Genomic DNA, 23,131 nt, shown 5'->3' with positions numbered 1-23,131 from the left:
GTTTTAAAATGCATGTGCATTTCAAAGGGCTTTATGTAATTTCCTTTTGAGCTTTTTTTTTTGTTGAAATATTTTTGTTATGTTAATTTTTTTCTTATTTAAGAAAAAACGCTTGTCTGTCTTTGAGTAATTGGTAAAGCTCTGGCTTAAATTGAAAAGTACAAAACCAATAAAACTAATGAAAGAGCTTTACTTCTCAGATCAAGAGATGTCTGTGTGTGCTGACCCTAGTGATGAGGGAGACAGGAAAGGAGAATGAGCAAAAATGAAAATAATATGTTTGGGGGTTGTAATCAAACCCAAGTGAAAGCATTTTATCAAAGAAGGCACTTCTCATTTAAAAAAGATACATAATATTTTGCCTTTGCCTTCTGAAAAGACAAAGCTTAGCTTGCACTTCCTTCTTTGCTAATCAAATCATGTGTTGAAAATGTTTACCTGCAAAGTTCTTTTAACAGTGTTCTTGAACTTTGGTGTTCAGATGGCTGAGCCCAGAGAAGATGTCTGCATGAGAAGTACCATTGAATTTGGAAGATTCCTGAACATTGCTATGGAGCAGAGTTGTTGATGTGCGTGTCTTATGCAGATCATTTCTTTTCTGCATTAATTTTTAAAACCCTTTGGGTTTTGACAGTAATATCTGCTTTGAGATATGTCTGTGTATCTTAGGGAGTTGTCAGATCCCTGTCTAACTCAGGAATTGCTTCATCTTGCTGAGATAGGAGGGCGTTTGGGCAAGTTGGTAACTTTCCATCACCTTTAGCAGGATACAAAGTGAATGGGCATCTGACTGCATATAATGGGACCATTGAAGATGTCAAAATGCATTCCAGGTACTCTTGATATCAGTGTGGAATGTGAAATAATAGTGAGGACAGCAGAGTAACAGAACTTTGCTCACTTGTAGCTGGTTTTGTATGTAACTGGATGGGAAAACTGGAGCAGATGTAGCAGGGCACAGCCCTATCCATGGTGAGAAGTTGCTGCTGGAACAGAACAGAAGGCTTCTTGTCCAGTGTTATTTGAGTAGCCTGAAGGTGACCAGGAAAATGAGAACTCCCAGCCATGAATTTCCTATCAATTCCTGTGTGTTTGAAGCACCTCAGGGCTGGTGACTCTTAGGGAAACATCCTCTGTGCAAAACCAGCCAAGGCAGCATTGTGGTGCTAAGGGAAGGTCTGGATGAACTGAACCTGGGAAGTGCTCCTCTGGTTTTCCCTTCCCTGCCCAAGTCCTGGTGGAATAGCTCCAAGGTTTAAGCGTTTGCTTCCCATGTCTGAGCATGGAATTTCTACACTAAGCCTACTACATGTGCCTGAGCTTGCATTTGATTTCCAGTCTTTCTTCCCTGCTCTTGGATTTGTAGATATTTCCTGAAAGTGTACTTGTTTCACTCAATACACACAGTTCCACTGGAATTCCAGCTCTGAAAATCCTGGCCATTTTCTCTCATGAAGGATAAGTGTCAACATCTTTCATGACAGCTACTGGAGGACTTTAGAAAACTAAACTTTGCAGGCTCTCCCTCACATGATTCAGTTCAAACTCCTGTGCTTTCCTCAGGTCCAGGTACTCACGAGAAGCACCCACAGCTCCCAAAGCTGTTGTTAGTCCCTGTGGGAGCCCTGTGCCCCTGTACAGTTCCCTGAGAACATATAAGGAATGCAGGAAATTGGTACCTGCCTGTGCTGGAGCCCCTTCTCCAGCCTTGGCTCTTCACTGCCTGCAGTTCACACAGGCCAGGGGCTCCTCCCACCTAAGGGTTTGTCCCCCAGCCCAAATTTCTGTTTTAGTCTGACCCAGCTTCAGTGTGAACTTGCTGTGTGGACAATAACATGGCCAGATTTTATTGGACATGCCCTGTTCTGCAAGGCTGTCTGCAGAGAAGACCTTTCAAAAAGAAGTTGGGAAGTGACTTCCTGACAGATCTCCACCCAGATGAACCCAAATGTGGTTCCTGCAGGGAGCCCTTTCATCCACCAGCCAGTCCAGATGCCAGTGAAAGCCACTCTACTCCCATTTGAACTGGGGGCTTTTCAAGTTGTCTCTTGTGTTTCATTTCTCCTCTGATTGTTACATTTTTTATTCATTCTGTCTTGAGAGACTCATGGCCTTTTGTAACTGCATGTTCCTTTTATTCCTTCCATGAGGACTTGTTTTGCTTAGAAATACCAAATGTATTACAGAAAGTAAAAGTAGAAAGCTCTTGTTTTGCCCTCAGCCAGCTGAGGGCTTGGCAGCTACAGGCTCTAAAGTGGTGGGAATGTGAGGAAAGAAAACATAATGGCAAAGAAAAACAAAGTGACTTTCTATATTGTGGAACGTTGCAAACAGGAGCATTTCATATTTCCCTCACTGTCAGTGTAAGCACCAGCAACAAAGCAACAGTGATCAGCAGGCAGTGCTTCCCTTCCTTCTTTTTAATCTGTGCAGCTCATTGTGGCATCAGGAGAGCAGCAGTGCTAGGAAAAGGGAATGATTTCTACCAGGATTGTATTGCAGCTGCCCCACCCTCTTTCCCAAAACAAATTCCTGGAGGTTTTGAGGCTTTAATTTTACTCCTTCTAGAATCAGAACACAGACATTTGTTTTCTCCCCAGCTGCTCCTCCCATCACAATGCTGAAGGCTGCACTGTTCTCTTGGTTGCATCCCACTTTCATTTCATTTGCCAGAGCGCTGTGGCTTCTCAGCATGGGAAGGTTACCATTCCCAGGGCAGAGGAAATAGGAAGAGAAAAAAGTCCCAATATCAGCTTCTGAGTGACAAAAGTCTGTGTTAGAAACCCACCTATTTAATCACTGCATGGAAGAAGGGCAGATATTCCTGAAAAGAAGCTCCCAGAGGGGTTGGGGTAGGAAATACATTAATTAAAGCACTGTGCAAAATAGTGGGTGAAAAAATGCATAACATTTCCACTCCATTTTATGCTAGGCTGAGCACTTTTTTGACCTTCAAGCAGTGGATGGAAATGTGGTGTTGAAAGCATTCATACACATGGAGAGTGCACCTCAATCGTGTGCTCTGCAGTTCTTTGCAGGGGGAGAAAAGCAAGAGAAATATGATGGTGTTACCATATTTGCAGCTGTAGTTGTTTAGAGCTCAGGCAGACTAACATTGACAAATGATGATAATTAGGCTTGATTTGCATATTAAAATTGGCTTAATTAAACACTAATTCAGTAAACGTTTAAAGGCCGTAATCGATCTTTTGCAGGCGCTCTTGGTTATTTATATGATCTAATAAAGGCTGGAGGCTTTGTTAATGAGCCCTCCATTTCCTAACTTGTATGTGTCAATGAGATTATTTCACTGACAATTACAGAGCCGGCTGCTGCTAATAACTCACCAAGCCCAAGGCTGCAATTCTTTTGTCTGAGGCTGCTTTAGTGGGACCCTGCTGTTTACATCTCCTTGCTGCTCAGACAAGGGCCCATGCCACAGCCTTCCTTTCCTTTCCTGGGGAAAAATCCCAGGGCAGAGATTTCACAGGGAGATTTTGTGACTGTAAAATCAAGCTGGTGGTGTCCTGTGAGCTGTTTGAATAATGGATCTAATATTTATACAGCATTGAGCTCTGTCATAATGCATTTGGTCCCAGATCTAATCCTGGCAACTCTGACAGGCTGAACTTTGTGAGAAACTTTTTTTAATTTAAGAGGTAATGCAATCATGCTGTAATTTTACTCGAGGCCTCTGAAAAGGCTGCCAGGAGTTTTGTTTCTCTTCAGTGTCGCTGCAGTCTTTTGCCAGGATGTGAAAATCCTGGGAAAACGGTGCTAAAACAGGTGAAGAGCTCTTGCTCTCAGTTGCTAAGTGTTGTTATCACCCCTGACAAAAACATTCTAGGAAAATCTCATGTTGCTTTGGAATCTTTTTTTTTCCAGTATTTTTTTTATTATTTGACAGCTCCTTGCACAGGAAGGATTTATGTATTTATGTACATATGTATGACTTTTTAATGACATCTGCTTCGTTGTGGGGTGAGGATTTTCTAGTTTAGCTCTCTACTCTTGCTTCTTTGAGGGGGACATAAACAGCTGCATGCTCTGATCCCAAAAGTTCAGTCACCAGTTCTGGTGCCAGTATTGATGGATTAAAACCTATATTTATTCATATGTCTTTTCAGTCATTAAGTTTATTGGGGAACATTAATAAACTTAACAAAGCTAAGCCACTAGAGTATATTTTTAATTATTAAAATAATTATGCTGTGGAGTGATCAATAAACTTTTTAAAGCAGTAGGAATTTCAAAATTGGTGTTTTGCCTAATTCCATTTGTATCAGGACTGAATGCAGGTTTTTATTTTGCAGCAGCAGTGCTATGAGAAAAAATAAAGCTTAAATATCCAGCAGACTTACTAAAAAGAGAGCTACTTCCATCACTACCCAGATCTTCTTGTAATACTTTCTTTTTTCTCTAGAAAATTTGACTGCTGAAAATGTTGGTGTGAATTTGATTTTAAATACTTACAGAATTCAGAATTTGAAATTGGAGAAGATTAGGAATATTTTTGATCGGCTTTTACAAACATTTTTTTTCCTTTCACTCAGAATCTGTGGATGATGTAAGCAGGATCTGGTGTAGACAATCTGTGGACAGTGTGTTTGTAAGAGCAAATTGCAATGTTTTCTCCTCTTCTACTGGTGCTTTTTTCATTTTAATTTTGATATCTAAAGACTTTTCTTAAACTACACAGTTGCTTTTTTTCCTTATTTTGATTTTTTCTTGCAGGGGCTTCTTTTTCCAATTAGTAACTTCTTCAGTGTTTGTAGCCAAATAGTCTGGATTATTCTCTGATCCTGGTCTCAAAGAAGAGCCTGCCTTTGCAAAGCTGTTCAGCAGTGCTGGTTGGTGGAAGAGAACTGCAGCCATGTTCTGTTAGGTTTGCCCTGTTTTGTTGTTCTTTTCTTGGTATTTTTTTGCTGTGCATCTGCCATTTGAAACCTGACTGAGATGCATTCGATGCATGGTGACTGCCACAACAAAATTCACACTGTGAATACAGCAGGCTTACAAATTTCTTTATTCCAATAGAAGTAAACCCTCTCCCAATGGCTGTTAGACAAGTAAGAACTTTGATCTTACTGGCTTACTCTTGATTTATGCTGACTCTTTGAAGGGAAGAAATTTTTGAGCTTTTTCTTTTTTCTTTCTTTTTTTTTTTTTTAAATGTTTGGGCCACCTCCCTTGTCTTACTCTAATAAACATGGTTGTGTATCCACCTGCTTTTATCTCTGTACTGACTTTTGCAGTTAAAGCCACTTAGTTTTTCCTTTCTCCTGCTACAAACAAATGATCATTGTTCTGATAGGAATTCACAGAAGGCAACAATTTGGCATTTTGGCCAAAATTTAGTTTCAGTTTTTAAGAGCGCTAAAGCCCTTCAGGCTCATATGCAACTTCTCATAGTCAGGTAAGGTGGAAATTATTTCCCACATGGATTGCTCTCACTTTTTCTTATATATAATTAAACAGTGTATTCATTGTTTTATTCTGCCTTCATATAATTTAATTTTCAAGGCCAACAGAAATGATTTTGTATTTTTTCTATGCTTGCACTACACTTGTAACTTTTCCAGTTCAATTCCACCAGAAGCTTCTGCTCATTTATAATTCATCTTTTTGATCTTTTTTACATTAAAGTAATAGAGCTCGTGGTGTTTAATTTCAGGCAGCCCTAGCAGGTTCCTGTCATTCAGGCATTGCTCTCCTGGAAATGGCTGCTCTGTTTTGCAAAGCAATGGAATGCCAAGTTAATTGAAAGTGCTGCAAAGTTTCTGGGTTAATCTGCAGCTCACATTACCACAGCAGGATTTCCCTGGCCATCCCTGGCCCTGAACTGCTGATCCTTCCCTCCCTGGAGCCTTGAAACTCCCAGAGTCACACTGGGCAGGAGGAATGCACTTCTGGAATTTGGCTCTCCTGCTGCTGGCAGGGTGATTTCTGTTCAGCTGCCTTATGGATCCTTAGGAAGATGCAGCAGCTTCTGCTAATGACCCCAGCACCAAGCAGGGCAATAATACACTGACAGAATTCCAATATCTTGGAGGGATTCCTTTATACTGTTTATTTTCTGTAGAGGAATGATGGGTCCAGCAAAGGCATTTCTCCCTGCCCTCCCTGCCTGTCCTGTCGGGCCCTGCAGGTGGGACTGTGCTCCTGTGTGATCTCTTCAACTGGAGGTGACATTTCCCTCTCTTCACAGAAGCAGGGACAAGAAAGGATCTGCTTCCCATCAAACCTTTGTTCCTCCTTATGCAGCTGGAAGTTTGATGTCTCTTACAGGAGTTGAGTGTGCAGAGAATCCCACACAGTCATGTCTGTTTAAATATTGCCTGTGGTTACAGTTTTCTGCAGACTGCAGTACAAAAATCCAAGTGTCAGTAGAAGACAAAAAGATAATTCACTTTCATCTTGAGAACAAAGCTGAACAGAGGAGCTTTTTTCAACTTTTTTAATTCATGAAACATTTATCTTTGAGTCAGGTTGTATTATGCTGGCAAGAATATAATCTGTCAGCATTTCTACTATAAACTCCTGTTTTTAAGGTTTTTTAGGAGAGCCTTAGAGGTTCACTTTGAACAGATTTAGCATACAAGGTCTTGGCCTAGAAACATACTTCTCATCCCAATTATGAAAGATTAATATGCCTGCATCATCAGTGTAAAAGGTATATTAATACTACATTCAGGTGAAAGTTCAGACCTCCACAAATGAGGTAATTCAGGGGTATTCCAGAGCAAGGTTAATTAAGTTTTTTGATTTATTTAATAACAGGTGTTACTAACTGTGCAGTGAAAGGAAGGCTGTTCTGTGATGAAGAGCATGGTGTTTGGCTTAGCTGGCAGGCAGAGCTCTCTTTCTAGTTTTTATTACCTACCAGATTTAGAAAAATGCTGCTTCTCAAGTTTTTAATGTTTCACTGTATGAAAGTTGTTATAGAAGTTCATGCATTTTAAAGAGATTCAAAATTCTTTTCCATTTCTTTGGGAAGATGAAGTGAATAACAATTTTTTTTTTAAAAAAGCCCCTATCAGCTGATGTACTTCGGTTTTGGTGCACACACCTGCCTCTGTGAATCCTCATGTAACAGAGCACACAAATGGTGGCAAGTTAATTTTACTCCCCAAAGAAGGGATTACAAAACATCAGAGTAATGCCCTGGCCTTACCCCTGCTCTAACATCCAGAAACCTTCTCTGTGTGATTCTTTTCCCCCCAAGGTCTATTCCAAATGATGAGAATAGAAGCAAACTTCGCACTGAGGGTTCTGTTCTCGAGTTCATGGAGCAAGCTCTGTGGTGACAGATGGCAGAACTGTTCTCCAGATCTGCTCAGTGCTCATTGCTCAGGCACTGCACTGATGTGCCTGTGAGGCCTCTGGTCTGACTGGGAGATGGATGGGGTTCTGCCTGCTGGGAGTGGGACAGGATGGGGCAGATGGACAGTGGTGCTGGCTGCCAGCAGGACTGGCCTTGAGGGGACACACAGAGAGCCTGGGGTGTGCAGGGGGCTGCTGGAATGAGTTATTAACACAGAATAGCCTGAGCTGGAAGGGACTCACAAGGATTATCAATCCAACCCCTGGCCCTGCACAGGACACTGCAACAATCCCACCCTGTGCATCCTTGGGAGCATTGTCCAGATGCTTCTGGAGCTCTGGCAGCCTCAGGGCTGTGCCCATTCCCTGGGGAGCCTCAGCAGCACCCTCTGAGGAAAGGACCTTCCTCAGATATCCAGCCCTAATCTCCCCTGACACAGCTTCAGGCCATTCCTTTGGGTTCTGTCACTGGTCCCCACAGAGCAGAGATCAGTGTCTGCCCCTCCTCTTGCCCTCACAAGGGAGTTTCAGGCCTCAGTGAGTCACCCCTCAGTCTCCTTGAGCTGAACAGACCAATTGCCCTCAGATATTCCTTATTCACTCACCTTCCCCTCAAGGCCCTTCACCATCTTTGTTGCCCTTTGGATGCTCTCTGATGGCTTAATATCTTACACTGAGGAACCCAAAACTGCCTCCCCCCAGACCAGAGCAGAGGAGTCCCCTCTTCAGCCTGGCTGGCTATGCTGGGCCTGATCCCCCAGGACAGGGATGTCCCTCCTGGCTCCAGGGCACTGCTGACTCAGATCCAACTTGCCAGGATCCCCAGGTCCCTTTCTGTGGTGCTTCTTTCCAGCATCTCATTTCCCAGTGTGTCCATACACCCAGGGTTGTCTCATCCCAGGTACACTTTCCCTTGTTGAACCTTGTATGGTTGGGATGGGCTGGGGAAGAAAGTGCTAGAAAAGGCAGACATTCTTTGGCTCTTTCTTCCAGTTTTTGTGCTTACCCATCATTCCCATGAAAATGAGTTTTCTCTCTCCTAAAAATGACCTTTTGCTCTCGTGAAGAGAACCAAGTCCTTTTTGATGTCTCCCGCTTCATGGCAAGGAGGGATGGTGGCGCCACAGTTCTGCTGGATCTGCCTCATTCCTGTGGAGCTCCCCAGTGCTGGCTGAGGCAGCCAGGCCATGTTGTGAATAAGGCATGGGAATGAGAAATATGCCCAGTTTTAATTTTGCACTTAGCTATGAAAATGGAAACTCTTGTCCAGATCCAACAAGGAAGGAGGAGAGTTAGAGCTTCCAAGTGAGTTGGTAGTCAGAAATCACAGGACGCTGAACATTCCCTGCTTTAGGAAAAGTTCAGGTCCAGCCAAGGGAGCTTCCAAAGCATTACAATATTTGATTTGCTGGGAAAATTCTACCTATGTAAGCTCAGAACTTTCATTTTCCCCCAAACACAATTAAACCTTTCATGAAGAACTGTTGGGAGGTTTTGTTTGTTTTTAATAAAGAGAATGAGGTGAACATTTCCACAGCTGATTGCTTCATGGTTTGAACACTTTTCTCAGTTTAGTCCTTCTGAATGAACATTATTTCTTTGAGTTAATTTCTAAATGAACCAAGAAATTACAAATAAATCTCCTATCTGAACACTGTTTAGATAAATCTCATACTCAAATGTTGTTATCTAAAAGCTCATATCAAACTCATAAAGATAATTACCTATTGTGACTAGGATGTTACACCCAGCTTGATCTAATGCATTTGATTCTGGACCTGCAAAGTGAGTTTGTTCATGTCAGATGTTCATATACAGCAAAGCATTCAAAATCCAGAAAGAAAACCAAAACAGCAGAGTTTGAGAAACATTAATAGCTTTCAAACGACACCCTACTGGTGTTGACTGTTTTCTCCAGAGATGCATGAAGTATGGTTTGTTAAGTCTGGGAATTTTAGTTTGTTGCTGTTGAAATGGTAATTAAAACAAGTACAGGAAGATTCAGCTGCTGTGTTACGTAGTTAAAGGTGGAACTTAATTATTGCAATGCAAAGAAGCAAATTAATTACGATTGTCTTCAGCCTGTCTGGTCTTACCCTGGTATTCCTATATCTATGTGGATACACAATAGGAAGGATTTACAGCAGAATTTTACTATTGATTCCCAAATCTTGGGCTTTTATCCTTTGAAAGTAGGAACAAAAAAATAATTTGAATTTAGAAACCTTGTTTAACTACTTTTGCAGCAGGATTACTGCTCACAGATCCCTAGCTCCAAAGATCAGGCTGCTTTTCCACAATACCAGATTTCATTCTGACAAAGGAATGTTTTCTCTCTCAGGAATCTTTTAAGTAGCTCCAGTCCAAGGCAGGCAAGCTGAAGGGTTGATAGGCTCCACAGCATAATGCCAGAGTGTTTCTAACCACTGATTCTAATGTTAATTTCTGGATTTCAGACTGGAAAATTATATGTGTGTGTGCATGTGGGAATAATAAGTAAAAACCTCCAAAATCTCAACAATGAAGATCACTTCATATTTTGTTTTCTTTGAATATTGCTGTTATCAATGTATTTCCTGCAGAGGAAGACTGGATGGTTATTAATGTAATTGACAATAGCTCAAGGAGGGAATGGAACTCACACTTCCTCCATTAATGTTTCAGTCAAGACTCAGTTGACAATAATAATGTATTTTCCATGATTTATACTGCTGGCATGTCCAATGCAATGAGAGTGGCTAGACCCCATGGGTTAAAGGTGGGGGAAATGGGCCTTTTTCCAATTTCAGAGTTCTGCTCTGCTGTTTTGTTGCTGCTCCTGCTCTCAGTTTGGGATTGTTCCTTCTGTAAGGGGTGATGGTCAGCGACTCCTTCAGGCTACAGCAAAGGACCATAATTTTCCCCTAACTAAGAACTGTCCTAATGCCAATCTCCTTCTTTTTCCCTGCTCTTCTCCTTGTGAAATCCCAAATGTTTGTTCTTGGACCTCAAAGAAACTTGAACCGTAGTTCAGGTTCTCAACTTGAACCATAAAGAAACTCATTGAAATGGCAGATGCAGCCAGGTTGCAACTGAACCCTGTTCAGTTCCACGCTGCATGAAGCACTGGTGGTGCTATAGTGGATTATTTTATAATTAAAGCCTGAAAAGCAGAATGCATGTGCAAAAGGGATTTCATTAACCTGCTGCTGAGCTCTTGGTGCTGAAAGCTCAGTGCTAACTTGAATTCTGGTCCACAGAATATCTATTACTATTTGGTATTACAGCCAAGTAGTAGCTTTCCAGATCTGTTTTTATGTTTGCAAAACTCAGATTTCCCAGTGTTGGTAAAGAAAACCTGAGCTGTGCACTGAATAAAAATAAAGTGGCACTTTGGAAATTAAATTTTGATAGTATTGAGAAACACTTTGCAGAACCATTGCCTTTGTCTCACTTTTATTATCATTATTATTACTTTTATTAAAATCCTTTTCAGAGGGCTTATACTGAATCGACTTAAGGAGGGAAAGCTGAAAGTTCACATCCATTTTGTGCAGCATCTGTGTGGTTTTCTTTTTTCCCACTGGTTTGTGACAGCATGCTTTTTCTGTGTTTGTGGAAAGGTTGCTGTGTGTGTATTAGTATTTGAGAGTGTCTGAGGGTAAATACTACACCCTGCTGAGCAGCAGCAGTTATTTTACAAGGGCTACTTTTTACATGCAAAACATGCAGCAACACTTGGTTTGTTACCATGGGCTGGGTGCAATCGATATTGCTGCTGGGCCACAAGGTACATCTCATGTCCTTGACATTTTTTCTCACTAGACTGCTTATGTGTGTTTGATTATCTTTGTCTCCTATCCTTTTACCATTATCAAATTAAGTTGCCTGTCAGTCTTAGGGAATTTTGTGTAATCGCATTTCTATTCCAGCAGTGAATTTGTAATTATTAGCATTTTCCTTGTATCAGCATTTATTGGTTCATGTTTTATTATTTAGAAATCACAGAATCTGCTGGGCTGGAAGGGATCCCCTGGGATCATCAATCCAGCTCCTGGTCTTGCACAGACACCCCAACAATCCCACCCTGTCTGTTGGCAACCGTGGGGCTGTGCCCATTCTCTGGGGAGCCTGTTCAGTGCCCCACACCCTCTGGGGGAAGAACTTTTTCCTTATATCCAGCCTATATCTAATATCTAACTTATAAATGTGCAGGGCTTTTGGAGTGGGTTTTTTAGCACTCTTTCCCCTTGTAACTCTGTTGAAAACCATGGAGGACTCAAGAACTGTGCTCTGGTAACCTTTTTATGCTCAAGGTGGATGGTGTGCTCTTTAAATACAGAGCTTTTAATAGTTCAGAGCCTTTTTCTCTTGTTGCCTTGCAATACTTTTATGGGAATAATACCAATTTCCTAGTATGATCACAATAGCCATGTGGCCTTGGACAGGAACTACTTCAACACAGAGAGGTAAATGAAAAATACAATGAGATACAAAATGGCACTTGCCAAAGTAGCCTGCTCCCTCCTTTGGGTGACATTTTTTTTTAAACAAAATGAATTCTGTGCAGCATTAAATGCTGGGCTTTATCAGAGATCTGTATTCTAATGCCATATGAGCAAGACTGGAAAGAGCCTCCTTGGTTTTCAAGTCCAGGCAAAAGATCACATACAGGAGAAGGAGAAGGTCATTTATTTCCAGGCTTTTCAAGCAGCTTCTTACAGTAATGAGATTTTTTTTTTATCCCCACTACTTGGAGTGGAGTAAGTTTTTGCATCTCTCTGTTCAAGAACTGTCTTCTAGTTTTCCACTGGAATTTATCTGCAGATAATGAATCCCCATATGTTCCTGCATCAACAGTGCTCTTCAGCCTCAATAGCTCCTTCCCCTCTTTGCTCTTAACCCCTGAGATATTTACAACAACAATGTAATCCCCTTGAACTGCTGCTTTGTTGGGCTGAGTTCTCCTAAGTGGTTCAGAGATATAATATGAACCACAGAGCATTATTGGGGAGTGTCCCTCCAGAATTACTTTGTGGTCAAAGCTCATTAACTGCTTTCTGAAAGGGCTTGTTGCAAACAGTGAGAATACGCTGCTAGACATGCTGATGATAAAATGTAGGAGGTTTTATCAGTGAAAAAGAGAATTCAAATTTCTTATGTCAGAGTAGGAGTGATTTTTTTTTTAATCAGGGAAATAAAATGGGATTAGGCTGATTATATAAACTCCAAAAGCATGACAGACATATGATTAACTTATGTTACCCCTGCTCCTGTGAGATTTATTCAAGACCAGGATGAGTAGTGGAATTTCAGATCTTGTGTTTGGGTTTTTTGAAAATGCAACCAACTGTCTTTCAATTGCTGGTTAATAAAATGCTTTCTTAGAGGGAAAATCTGTGCTTCAGTATATGATTGCACTGCTCCAAGCTGGGCTTCACATTTAACAGGAAGTATTTTTTAACCCATGAAGCCAGTGGTTTCTATGAAAACAGAGAAGGGCATCTCTTTTCAATACCTGTGCCTTGCCATCCTGAAGATTTCAGGGTTTTTAGCAGGAGATACTGTGGTTGGATGGCTCCTGTACTGGGAGAACAAGCCAGATATCAATGATGACATCTGACATATGTTACTGCACTATGTAGGTCACCTATAGCCTAATGTGGGAGATGACAAAAGATAATTAATTTTGATTTCATGCCTGTGATTCCTTAAGGAAGCCTCAGTTGGTGTGTGTGGAATACCAAGAGGCATGTACTGACTCAGTGCCTGAGTGTTTTGGAAGGAGCAATTCCACGTTCTAACTGCAGCCCTCCAGCCAGGGCATGGCTTTACCTGGGGATATTTGAATGCACCTTTTCTGCTGGCTGCCATGTGAAGTGAGGAGATACATCCTTAGTAATGGTGCAAGATGTGTTCCTGTTCCAGCAACCAGGAGCTGGCTTTGTATCACACAGTGTATCTTCATTTTCACACAGCCATAAAATCAAGGTCTTTCTGTTTACACCTAGGCTCTAGCATTACTTACATTGCAGTAACTGATTTAAATGCTGTTTGTTTGTTTCTTTCCTAGGGTCTCCGTGTTTACACATTCCAGGGTCACGTGCATTCCTGTAATCATGCTACATTCAACAGGAAGGTAAGTTCTGCATGCAGATTTCCTTTTGTTTTTTCCCTTTTAGCATCATGTTCCTTGCTCTGGCCCATCATGTCCTGCTCCTTGGTGACACAGAGACCTCTGGGGCTGGATTCAGAATCTGGTGGCTCAGAGTGGTCCCACCTACCAGCCAGAGCAGAGCCCCAGTGCCTGTTACAATAGAGCTGCCCTCTCCTTGCTGCTCCCTCCTTCCTCCTTGGATCAGTGCATGATGCTTAAGCCATTCTCCTCTCTTGGGATCATTGATTACTTCATTTAAATGATTTTTTTTGTTGGGTTTTTTTTTCCCTGGGTGGTTAATTTATAGTTGTTGTCTGAAATGAATCTTTTTGACTGGGATTGGTGACAGACTGCTGTCTGAATGACTGATAACTTTGGAAGGGAAGGAATTTCTGCCAAATGGCTCTAAGAGGCCTTATGAAATACTCTGACCCAAACATTTGTGATATATGATTCCTGCAGCTCCCTGGCCACACTGCTCTTTAAAGCTGGTGTGGAAGTGCTGAGGCATGTGTTGGTATCTGCTACCACTAGCAGCCTTTTCTCTCAGAGACCATCTTTCCTGAAAAAGAACTTTGTGGTGTTCCTGCTTCCTGTGCTCCCACTGGCACCTTCATTACAGGCAGAGCAAGGTACTAATTTTTCCTGCTGGAGATCCTGAATATTCTCCTCTTGCTCAGTATCATCTGCTGCTTTGCCAACTGCTCTGCCAGCCCTGTGTGTTTGTAGGGCAAACCCCAGGGGCTGGCACAGCAGAAGGTATGGGATAAACTGATGTCAGGGAGGGGAATAGGAATTCCCAAGGCATCTTAATTCTTTCTTGGCTGTGTGCATCTATCTGTATTTGACAGGCACAACCTGCCTCTCAGTGCCCTGAGACACTGAGAGGTGGGGAACAGAGATTGTTGAACAGGATGTCTCAGTTTGAAAAGACAGGTGTCTGCTAAGGAAGGCAGGAACCTCCCCTGAAATAGAGAATGTAAATGCTCTCCCTCTAAATTATTATGATTTTGAAATTAAGAGGCTCTCAGGCAAAGATAAGGGAGTAGGAATAACAGTTTTTTATTAGGGAAGGAAATAAAAATAAAATAAACAATGCAGTAATACAGAACACCACTGCCAGAGTCAGGATACAACCTGACCCCCTGTGTGTCAGGGTGGTGGCACAGTCCCATTCCATGGTGGCTCAGCCCTCCTGCAGTGCCAGCTGTGGTTCTGCTGGAGCAGGGATCCTGCACAAGGGGGGAGTTTTCCTATGAAGCCCCACGGTGGTAGAGATGGGCCTGGTGTCCCTCTGGGAATGCAGGGGAGCAGAAAGCTGCTCCTCTGGGAATGCAGGGGAAAAGAAAGCTGCTCCTCTGGGAATGCAGGGGAGAAGAAAGCTGCTCCTCTGGGAATGCAGGGGAGAAGAAAGCTGCTCCTCTGGGAATGCAGGGGAGAAGAAAGCTGCTCCTCTGGGAATGCAGAGGGCAAAGGCTGCTGTGGTGTTCCCAGGGTCAGATTGTATCCAGGTAGGAATGCTTGGCTCCTCCCCTGGGCAGAGCATCTCCCCATGGGATGATGGAATTTGATCAGCCATGCAGGGACACTCAGTGGCCTGAGTGGCCTCAGTGAAGAGATCTCCTGGAGGGAGGATGGGTTGTGGAAGAGATCAAGAAAACTGCCCCATGAACAGAAGAGACCTGCCCCACCTCTGACAGATGGGGATGGAATACACACATCTTACAACCCAGGACACAGGAGCAAGCATGATGAGGGAAATCCTGTAGAGATACCACAGCACTGTCCTTAATGTGGGTATTAATTCACAAAGGGCCTCATGAGACCTATAATGATTAACAGGAAGCTGGAAGACCATGTGTTGATAACCTTTCAGATAAGCATTTAGTTATGGTAAGGAATATTACAGTTGGCATTAACTCTACACTAAAATCAATGGTTGACATTCTCAGTGACTGAATTAGTAAAAATGGAAACATTTGGTGCAGCATTGGTCAGAGTGCGGAATATAACCCCAGAAGCTGTGATTGCAATTGTAAAAGTTAATTCTGCTTCTGAAAAATTAAGTAGTGGCCTGAGTTGTACAAGTAACAGTTGTCTCACAGCTGGCTGGCAAAGCAAGTGCTATATTTCAGCCAAATATAGCATTTGAAAACTATTTTCTTACCCTCTAGTGCTTGCTCATCAAAAAATTAAAATACTCCACCCTAAGCAAGCTGATTAAGGTGGTTTGAGTGTCAATATTTTTGTTTTAAAATGTATATTTTATGAGGAAAAATGTTTTTGTAGGAACAGTCATATTTTCAAGAATACTTTCATGGAAAAGATTTTGGACATTGATCATGAACCAAATGTTTGGACAAAGTGCAACATTACTTCCAGAGTGTCCAACCTAATGCTTGTACCTGGCCCAGGAAGTCTAAAATTATAAACCTGAAGGCTGATTGCTGAAAAATCCCTACTTAGATTTTTTTTGTTGTTGTTGTTGTTATATTTTCTTATATCCCAATGTCACAGGTCTGCAGATCCCATGCTTTGCCAGAAGTGTTGCCTACATGGTCACACTCTGTGGGTGCAGAGCTGTAATGGAGAGAGATCCCAAGGGATTCACTCCTTTTTCTGCTTGGACATAGGTCAGTTTGAGTGGGTTCCTACATCACTCCAGTGGACTTGTGGTAATCCTGTCTCAGGCTGCTTGATGCCAAAAGAAGTTTAAAAAAATATGAAATTCTAATTGCACAAGAGCAAGGAATACATTTTCTAGTTAGATCAGAAAGGCATCCAGGAAGTATGTCCAAATATTAAGGGGAAGAGTATTGTGTGAAGAAGAAGATAAAAGAGAATAATGCATTTATACAAATTAAATAAATCCTCATTAACCTCTGTGAAACCGATTAAATCAGAGTTATTTACTACACCATGCTTCTGAAACTGTAGTTAATAGTTTTTTAGTTAAGTGGGCAAGGTTTGCAGCCAGAACTCTTATTAGTGCTGAGATTCCCTAATTAGCCTGCTCTCTATGGAACAGAACTGGCAGCTTGGCACCTGGAATGTGCTCATTTTTTGGGTCCTGCCTTGCTGGGACACAGGAGTCACCGTGCCCTGGAGAAACCTCTGCTCTTGTGGTTATGTCAGCACTTAACACCTCCAGCAGCATTTAAATCCTGCACTTTTCCAAGTTGGTTCTCTGCCTGTGGAATGTTTGATAAAATCTGAGCAAAATTCACATAGCTGCTTTTGAATTGAGGACATAGAAAAATGCACCTTTCCTCCTAAAAGTTACTGTTACCATCCCTTTTAGTCCCATGTTTCCATAACACAGTAACTTTGTAGAGAAAAATGTTTCAGATATTTATTTTGCACTAGGATATGGCCCAAGCAGCATTTCAGGTAAGCTCTGTTCCTTCTTTACAATGGTAAATCACCTCTGCTAATGAAGTATAAAGACTATAGATGCTTGATTGAGTCATGAATTTAAAGTAGAACAAGGCTTGCTCCCTAATGTGTTTGTATATATGTGTTTGTGTCCAAATAGAAGTATGCCATGCTGTGTTTGTGTCATATCTGCAGGTTTAGGAATCATTACAGTGGTTACCAAGTTTCCCTAAAAAAAAAATAAATATATTTTTAGAATTACTGGTTATAGTAGGAAAACCCAAAAGACTATAAAAAATATGCTTGAGAACAACTGTCCAATTTTACCTCCCCAGGCCAAAATGCAAACAGCATCTAGGTCATTCCTCCATTGATTTACTGAAGGGCAAATAATGTCAGACAGTTTTTAAACAAAAAAAAAAAAATTTCAATTTTGTTTACCTCCTCAGCAGTCCAGTTGGATGTCAGCTACCATTTAGCTGGGCCAATAATATTGATATTTGATGTCAGTTCTTATTCATTACTGCACCCAAATGATGCAAAAGTCAGATCTCTCAGATGTTTCTATGGATAGCCAGATAAAGCCAGGGATGTCTGACTGCATCTAACAGACACAAACAAGAAAAGAACAGAATACAAAATCAAAAACCTATCTGGTCCTATTGTTATTTATGTATTCAAAGTGTTCACCTCTTTGCATAAACTCAAAGCCAGTTGCTTACAAAGGTTACCCAGTAATATCAAACATGTTCAATTATACATGCAAAAGGGCTAATAGGTTCTTCCTCTAGTTTATTTCTGTCTCCATGCATAAGAAATATAATTACAGGACTGAATTACATTTTAAGTACAGATTTTTATTATCATTAGTTAACAATTTTCAGGCCATCAAACACTGTTAGAAGTGAAAAAAAATCTATTCCATTTCTCTGTCACGGCAAGGAACAAAAATCTGTGTCAAAACACCCCCATTTCATTTGGTGGCAAACAGCTCTTTCTGATGTTAGGGAATCACTCTGAAAATTGTTCTGGAATTCACATCTACATCCATTATCTGACAAAGTCATGTTATTCTCTAATTTTGGGTGTAAGTTTCCTGGAGTGCTCCCTTCCCTTGGCCATCCTCCCTGTGTTACCCACAGACCCTGCAGTTAGCACTGGGCCTGCTTTACACATTTTGTGCAGACCTGATTACATGTTCTGAGGCCACTCAAGTAGAATGGGGTAGAAAAATTTAGAATGGAATGGAATGGAATGGAATGGAATGGAATAGAATAGAATAGAATAGAATAGAATAGAATAGAATAGAATAGAATAGAATAGAATAGAATAGAATGTCCATCTTTCTTTTGATCAGTTTGAATATTTTTGCTCTCCAACTCTGATACTCAATGTAGAAGTCTGGATAAATATGTCCAGCAGATAGCCTAGAAGTAAAAATATTCCTCTGGATCTTACTGTGAGGAAACTGGAGGGACTTATTTAACTGTTAAAGGCCAAGGAAATTCAGGATGCATTGGTTTGGAAGGGAGTGGCTCTCCTGAGTTACTCTATCCCTGTGTCCTTGAGAAAAGAGACAGTCTCACAGCCAAGGCCCTTCAGTGGGATTAAAAAACCCACAAATCCAGGACTGATTTTGAAATGTCACATCTTGTTTGTGTCATTCAGTTTCCCATCACCATTTCAGGTTTCTCATCAGAGATGATTTGCAAAGAAAAACTCAGTAATAGGTGTCACACACCTCAATAAGCCAAGGGCGGACAAAAGCCACGTGCAGCAGCTGATGGGCACTGAGAAACCTTCAGTGTCAGTAAATGCACTGGCTGCTGCTGGAGTTTGCCTCTGCACTCCTAAATCACACAAAAAGCAGTTCCTTCACTCTCTGCTTGTTTTGTCTTCCTGGGTTATTTTTGGATCAAAATCCCCATTATAATTTTTTCTGGGGAAAAAAAAATCATTAAAAATCTTTTAGCCTAGCAGCTTGCTTCATCAAGGCACAAGTTGACTTTGAAAACATGGCATTACCTGTTTTTTCTATTCTCTCTAACATATATAAATACATTCTATATAAATAAACATAAACCTGTTTGAAGATTCTAAACTCAATCCAGTCAAGTTTACAAACTCTAAAAATAATCACAGCTCAAGGAAATCTGCCTTCTTTTGTTTCAAGCCTTTGCATTATGAGATTTGAGATGAGCTCATTCTGCCACAGAACCTCTCTCCTCCATGCTCAGGGTTTGCATCTCTGTTTTGTTTGGACAATGCTCTCAGGTACAGGGTGGGATTTGGGGATGTCCTGTGCAGGCCAGGGGTTGCACTTTGATTTGCCTTGTGGGTCCCTTCCAAGCCAGGATATTCTGTGATTCTATGATTTACCACAGAGTTGATTTTTTAGTTCTGTTTTTACAATCCCTTCTGGTGCTCTTTGTTGTCACCATGCAGTGGTGGACTCACAGTAAAGCCCACACTATCTTGTAAAATTCACCCAAACAAACATGGGGAAGCTTAGATTTTAGAAGACCTTCTTTTGCTCTTACTCATGGCTGTCTCTAGGAGAGTACTGCAAACCAATCAAGAAATTAATTCATTACCCATCGAGAAATTCAGTGCCTGAAGGGAGCCTACAGGAAAGATGGAGAGAGACAAAGGCTTGGAGTGACAGGACACGGGGGAATGGCTTCAAACTGACAGAGAGTAGGGTTAGACTGGATACAGGGAAGAAATCCACATGATGATGGTGTACATGAGGAATGTGGGATAGGAAGCAATGCAGGTGTCTGTCATCATGCTGTCTCATTCATTTGTTTTGAACCAGCAGTAAATGAAATACTTAAATATTGAACTTTTCTAATTGAAGCTTTTAATCAGATTTTGCTCTCGTGTAATTATTTGCACATGATGAAGCTTCGTCTCAACACTTCATGATAAAAATTTGGGGTAATGCACTGACATTTGGATTCAGACAGCTCTGTAAAGCCTGAGAAGAAAAAATGTGGCATCATTTTTAGATGGCTTTGACATAACTTGGGTTTGAGTAACTTTAAAGTCTTTTTACAGTACTGTAAAGAATTGTATATTCTAGGTCAGATTGGCCCTTGAAAGATCCTCAGCAGAAACCGATAATAATTGACTATACAGTATTTTCTTTTATGTTTTCAGACTTTCTATTTACAAATATAAACATACTGTTATGTCTGTTTGCTGCTAACTAAATGAAAGAGAGATTATCTCTTTTAATGTGATTTTGTTTGCTTGTTTCTGTGTTCTGCAGTGAATGTGACCCTCTGTGTATACAGTACATGAAGCAAGTACTGTTTAGCATGCAGAACCACAAGCACTGTGGAAAACTTTGCCCTTCTTTCTTAGAGGAGAAGAATTAATTTGTGTATCCTAAGGAATAAGGATTTTTTCTAAATTGCATCTCCTGGCCCAGCACGCTAGCCTTTCCTGTGGCAGATGTACACCGTGGGTCCAGACCCCTGCATAATTCATTTTTTCCCAGCTGTTTCTTAAACTCATCTTTTGCAAAACAAACAAAATCAGAATGCAAAGATCCACCTGGATTCTTCAAAATTGAACTTCCCATATGCAGTATGGTCCAACCTGCCTCTCTGTGGCATTTCATGGGAGATTATGTTCTAAAACACATGAGAAGGCAGCACAGCATCCCCACCTTCTGCCCTGTGACTCTGTCATGTGACAGTCACGTTTTTGACAAATTGTGGAACTTTTACCTGCTCTGCTGTTGCTGTCACTGCCTGGACTGGGAACCACTGAGTTGTGAGGCAGAGCCACCTCTTGAAATAGGTGCTATTGGATTTGCATTGGTTATGGACAAGGAACAGCTCTTCCAACATTGTTTGTGCAAAGCTGTCTTCAAACGGGCTTAAACTAAGCGTGGGGTAGAGAAATGGGATTAGTTTATACCAGAGGTTTGTATTTGGTAAGAATACATTTAGCACTTATCAAATAATGGCCAAAGGGAAGCAGGGTGCCTAGAACAGTGCTGAATCTGTGGTGCAAAGATTGTGGCTTTATAGAATATCAAGCTGGATTTAAAAGGAATTTATGCAAGCATGAAAGTAGGACCTACTTTGGAAAAGCTTCTCTGTTATGATAATGCAATTAATCTGTGGTTGAATAAATATCACTGTTAGAAAGTACTTGAATATCAGATTGATTTAATCTGAAATAATTGAGAATGCACAGCTGAAGTCCATCAGGGGTAGGAATGCATATTGTTTTGGTGCTGTGTTGGGTTTGCAGGGCAAGGTTTGCCATGTGGACAGATGGTGCCATTTCAGGGCTGGCCATGGCTCAGTTATGGCCCTGTCAGAGCCCTCAGCAGGCTCTGGATCAGCTGCTGCCATGTCGGGGCAGGCCGTGGCTCAGTCATGGCCATGTCAGAGCCCTCAGCAGGCTCTGGATCAGCTGCCACCATTTCAGGGCCGGCCATGGCTCAGTCATGGCCCTGTCAGAGCCCTCAGCAGGCTCTGGATCAGCTGCTGCCATTTCAGGGCAGGCCATGGCTCAGTCATGGCCCTGTCAGAGCCCTCAGCAGGCTCTGGATCAGCTGCCGCCATTTCGGGGCAGGCCATGGCTCAGTCATGGCCCTGTCAGAGCCCTCAGCAGGCTCTGGATCAGCTGCCGCCATTTTGAGGCAGGCCATGGCTCAGTCATGGCCATGTCAGAGCCCTCAGCAGGCTCTGGATCAGCTGCCACCATTTCAGGGCCGGCCATGGCTCAGTCATGGCCCTGTCAGAGCCCTCAGCAGGCTCTGGATCAGCTGCCACCATTTCAGGGCCGGCCATGGCTCAGTCATGGCCCTGTCAGAGCCCTCAGCAGGCTCTGGATCAGCTGCCGCCATTTCGGGGCAGGCCATGGCTCAGTCACGGCCCTGTCAGAGCCCTCAGCAGGCTCTGGATCAGCTGCCACCATTTCAGGGCAGGCCGTGGCTCAGTCATGGCCATGTCAGAGCCCTCAGCAGGCTCTGGATCAGCTGCCACCATTTCAGGGCCGGCCATGGCTCAGTCATGGCCATGTCAGAGCCCTCAGCAGGCTCTGGATCAGCTGCCGCCATTTCAGGGCCGGCCATGGCTCAGTTATGGCCCTGTCAGAGCCCTCAGCAGGCTCTGGATCAGCTGCCGCCATTTCAGGGCAGGCCATGGCTCAGTCACGGCCCTGTCAGAGCCCTCAGCAGGCTCTGGATCAGCTGCCGCCATTTCGGGGCAGGCCATGGCTCAGTCATGGCCATGTCAGAGCCCTCAGCAGGCTCTGGATCAGCTGCCGCCATTTCAGGGCCGGCCATGGCTCAGTCACTGCCATTTGGGACAGGCCATAGTTCGGCCACCACCATTTCACTGTGACCCAGAGGTTGACTAAGACTCAAGGAGACAGGGAGAAGGAGCAGTGGCCATCCTGGTGGTTTTGAGCCAGTCAGCCATTTCTCTGGTCTGCTACAGACATCTGTGGGGTCTGTGAGAACTCTCAGGTTAGTGAGGGCCGTGGGGGCTGTGAGGGCCATGGGGGCTGTGAGGGCTGTGGTGGGTGTGGGGGCTCTGAGGGCTGGGAAGGCTTTGAGAGCTGTAAGGGCTGTGGGCTCCTTGAGGGCTCTGAGGGCTGTCGTGGGTGTGAGGGCTGTGAGACATGTGGAGTCTGTGGGGGCCATGAAGGCTGTGGGGGCAGTGAGTGCAATGGGGACCATGAAGGGGGGCAGTGAAGGCATGTGGGGTCTGTGGGGGCAGTGAAGGCCTTGGGGGTTGTTAGAGCAATGGGGATCATGAGGGCTTTGGGGGCTGTGGGGTCTATGAGGGCAGTGAAGGCTGTGGGAGCTATTAGAGCAATGGGGACTGTGAGGGCTTTAGGACCCTAAAGGGTTCCTGCTGTAGGGGCAGTGAGAGCAATGGGGACCATGAAGGCCATGGGGGCTGTGAGAGCGATGGGGTGAGAGCAGTGAAGGCTGGGGGGGCTATGGGGCCATGGGGGAGCAGTGAAGACTGTGGGGGCAGTGAGAGCAATGGGGGCTGTGGGGTCTGTGGGGTCTCTGGGGGCAGTGAAGGCTGTGGGTGCTGCTAGAGCAATGGGGATCATGAGGGCTTTGGGGCTATGGGGTCTGTGGGGGCAGTGAAGGCCATGGGGGCTGTTAGAGCAATGGGGACTGTGAGGGCTGTGGGGGCTGTTAGAGCAATGGGGACTGTGAGGGCAGTGGGAGCTGTTAGAGCAATGGGGACTGTGAAGGCTGTGAGGGCTGTTAGAGCAATGGGGACTGTGAGGGCTGTGGGAGCTGTTAGAGCA

The 23,131-nt window shown here is 43.0% G+C and overlaps 1 protein-coding gene across 2 annotated transcripts in view; it reads left to right on the top strand.

The window, feature by feature from the left end:
• Window positions 1-23,131, top strand: part of SPAG16 (sperm associated antigen 16) — a 374,434-nt gene that overhangs the window by 235,484 nt on the left and 115,819 nt on the right. For both annotated transcript variants that reach the window (XM_071434327.1, XM_071434326.1), the window contains one exon: window positions 13,376-13,441. In XM_071434327.1, coding sequence (XP_071290428.1) covers window positions 13,376-13,441 — 66 coding nt within the window. The remainder of the gene's footprint in view (window positions 1-13,375; window positions 13,442-23,131) is intronic.

Source organism: Agelaius tricolor, unplaced genomic scaffold, assembly GCF_023055355.1.
Source record: "Agelaius tricolor isolate 1412-34295 unplaced genomic scaffold, bAgeTri1.0.p SCAF_10, whole genome shotgun sequence".
Taxonomy (NCBI): domain Eukaryota; kingdom Metazoa; phylum Chordata; class Aves; order Passeriformes; family Icteridae; genus Agelaius; species Agelaius tricolor.
This window is presented reverse-complemented; position numbering and strand designations above follow the sequence as displayed.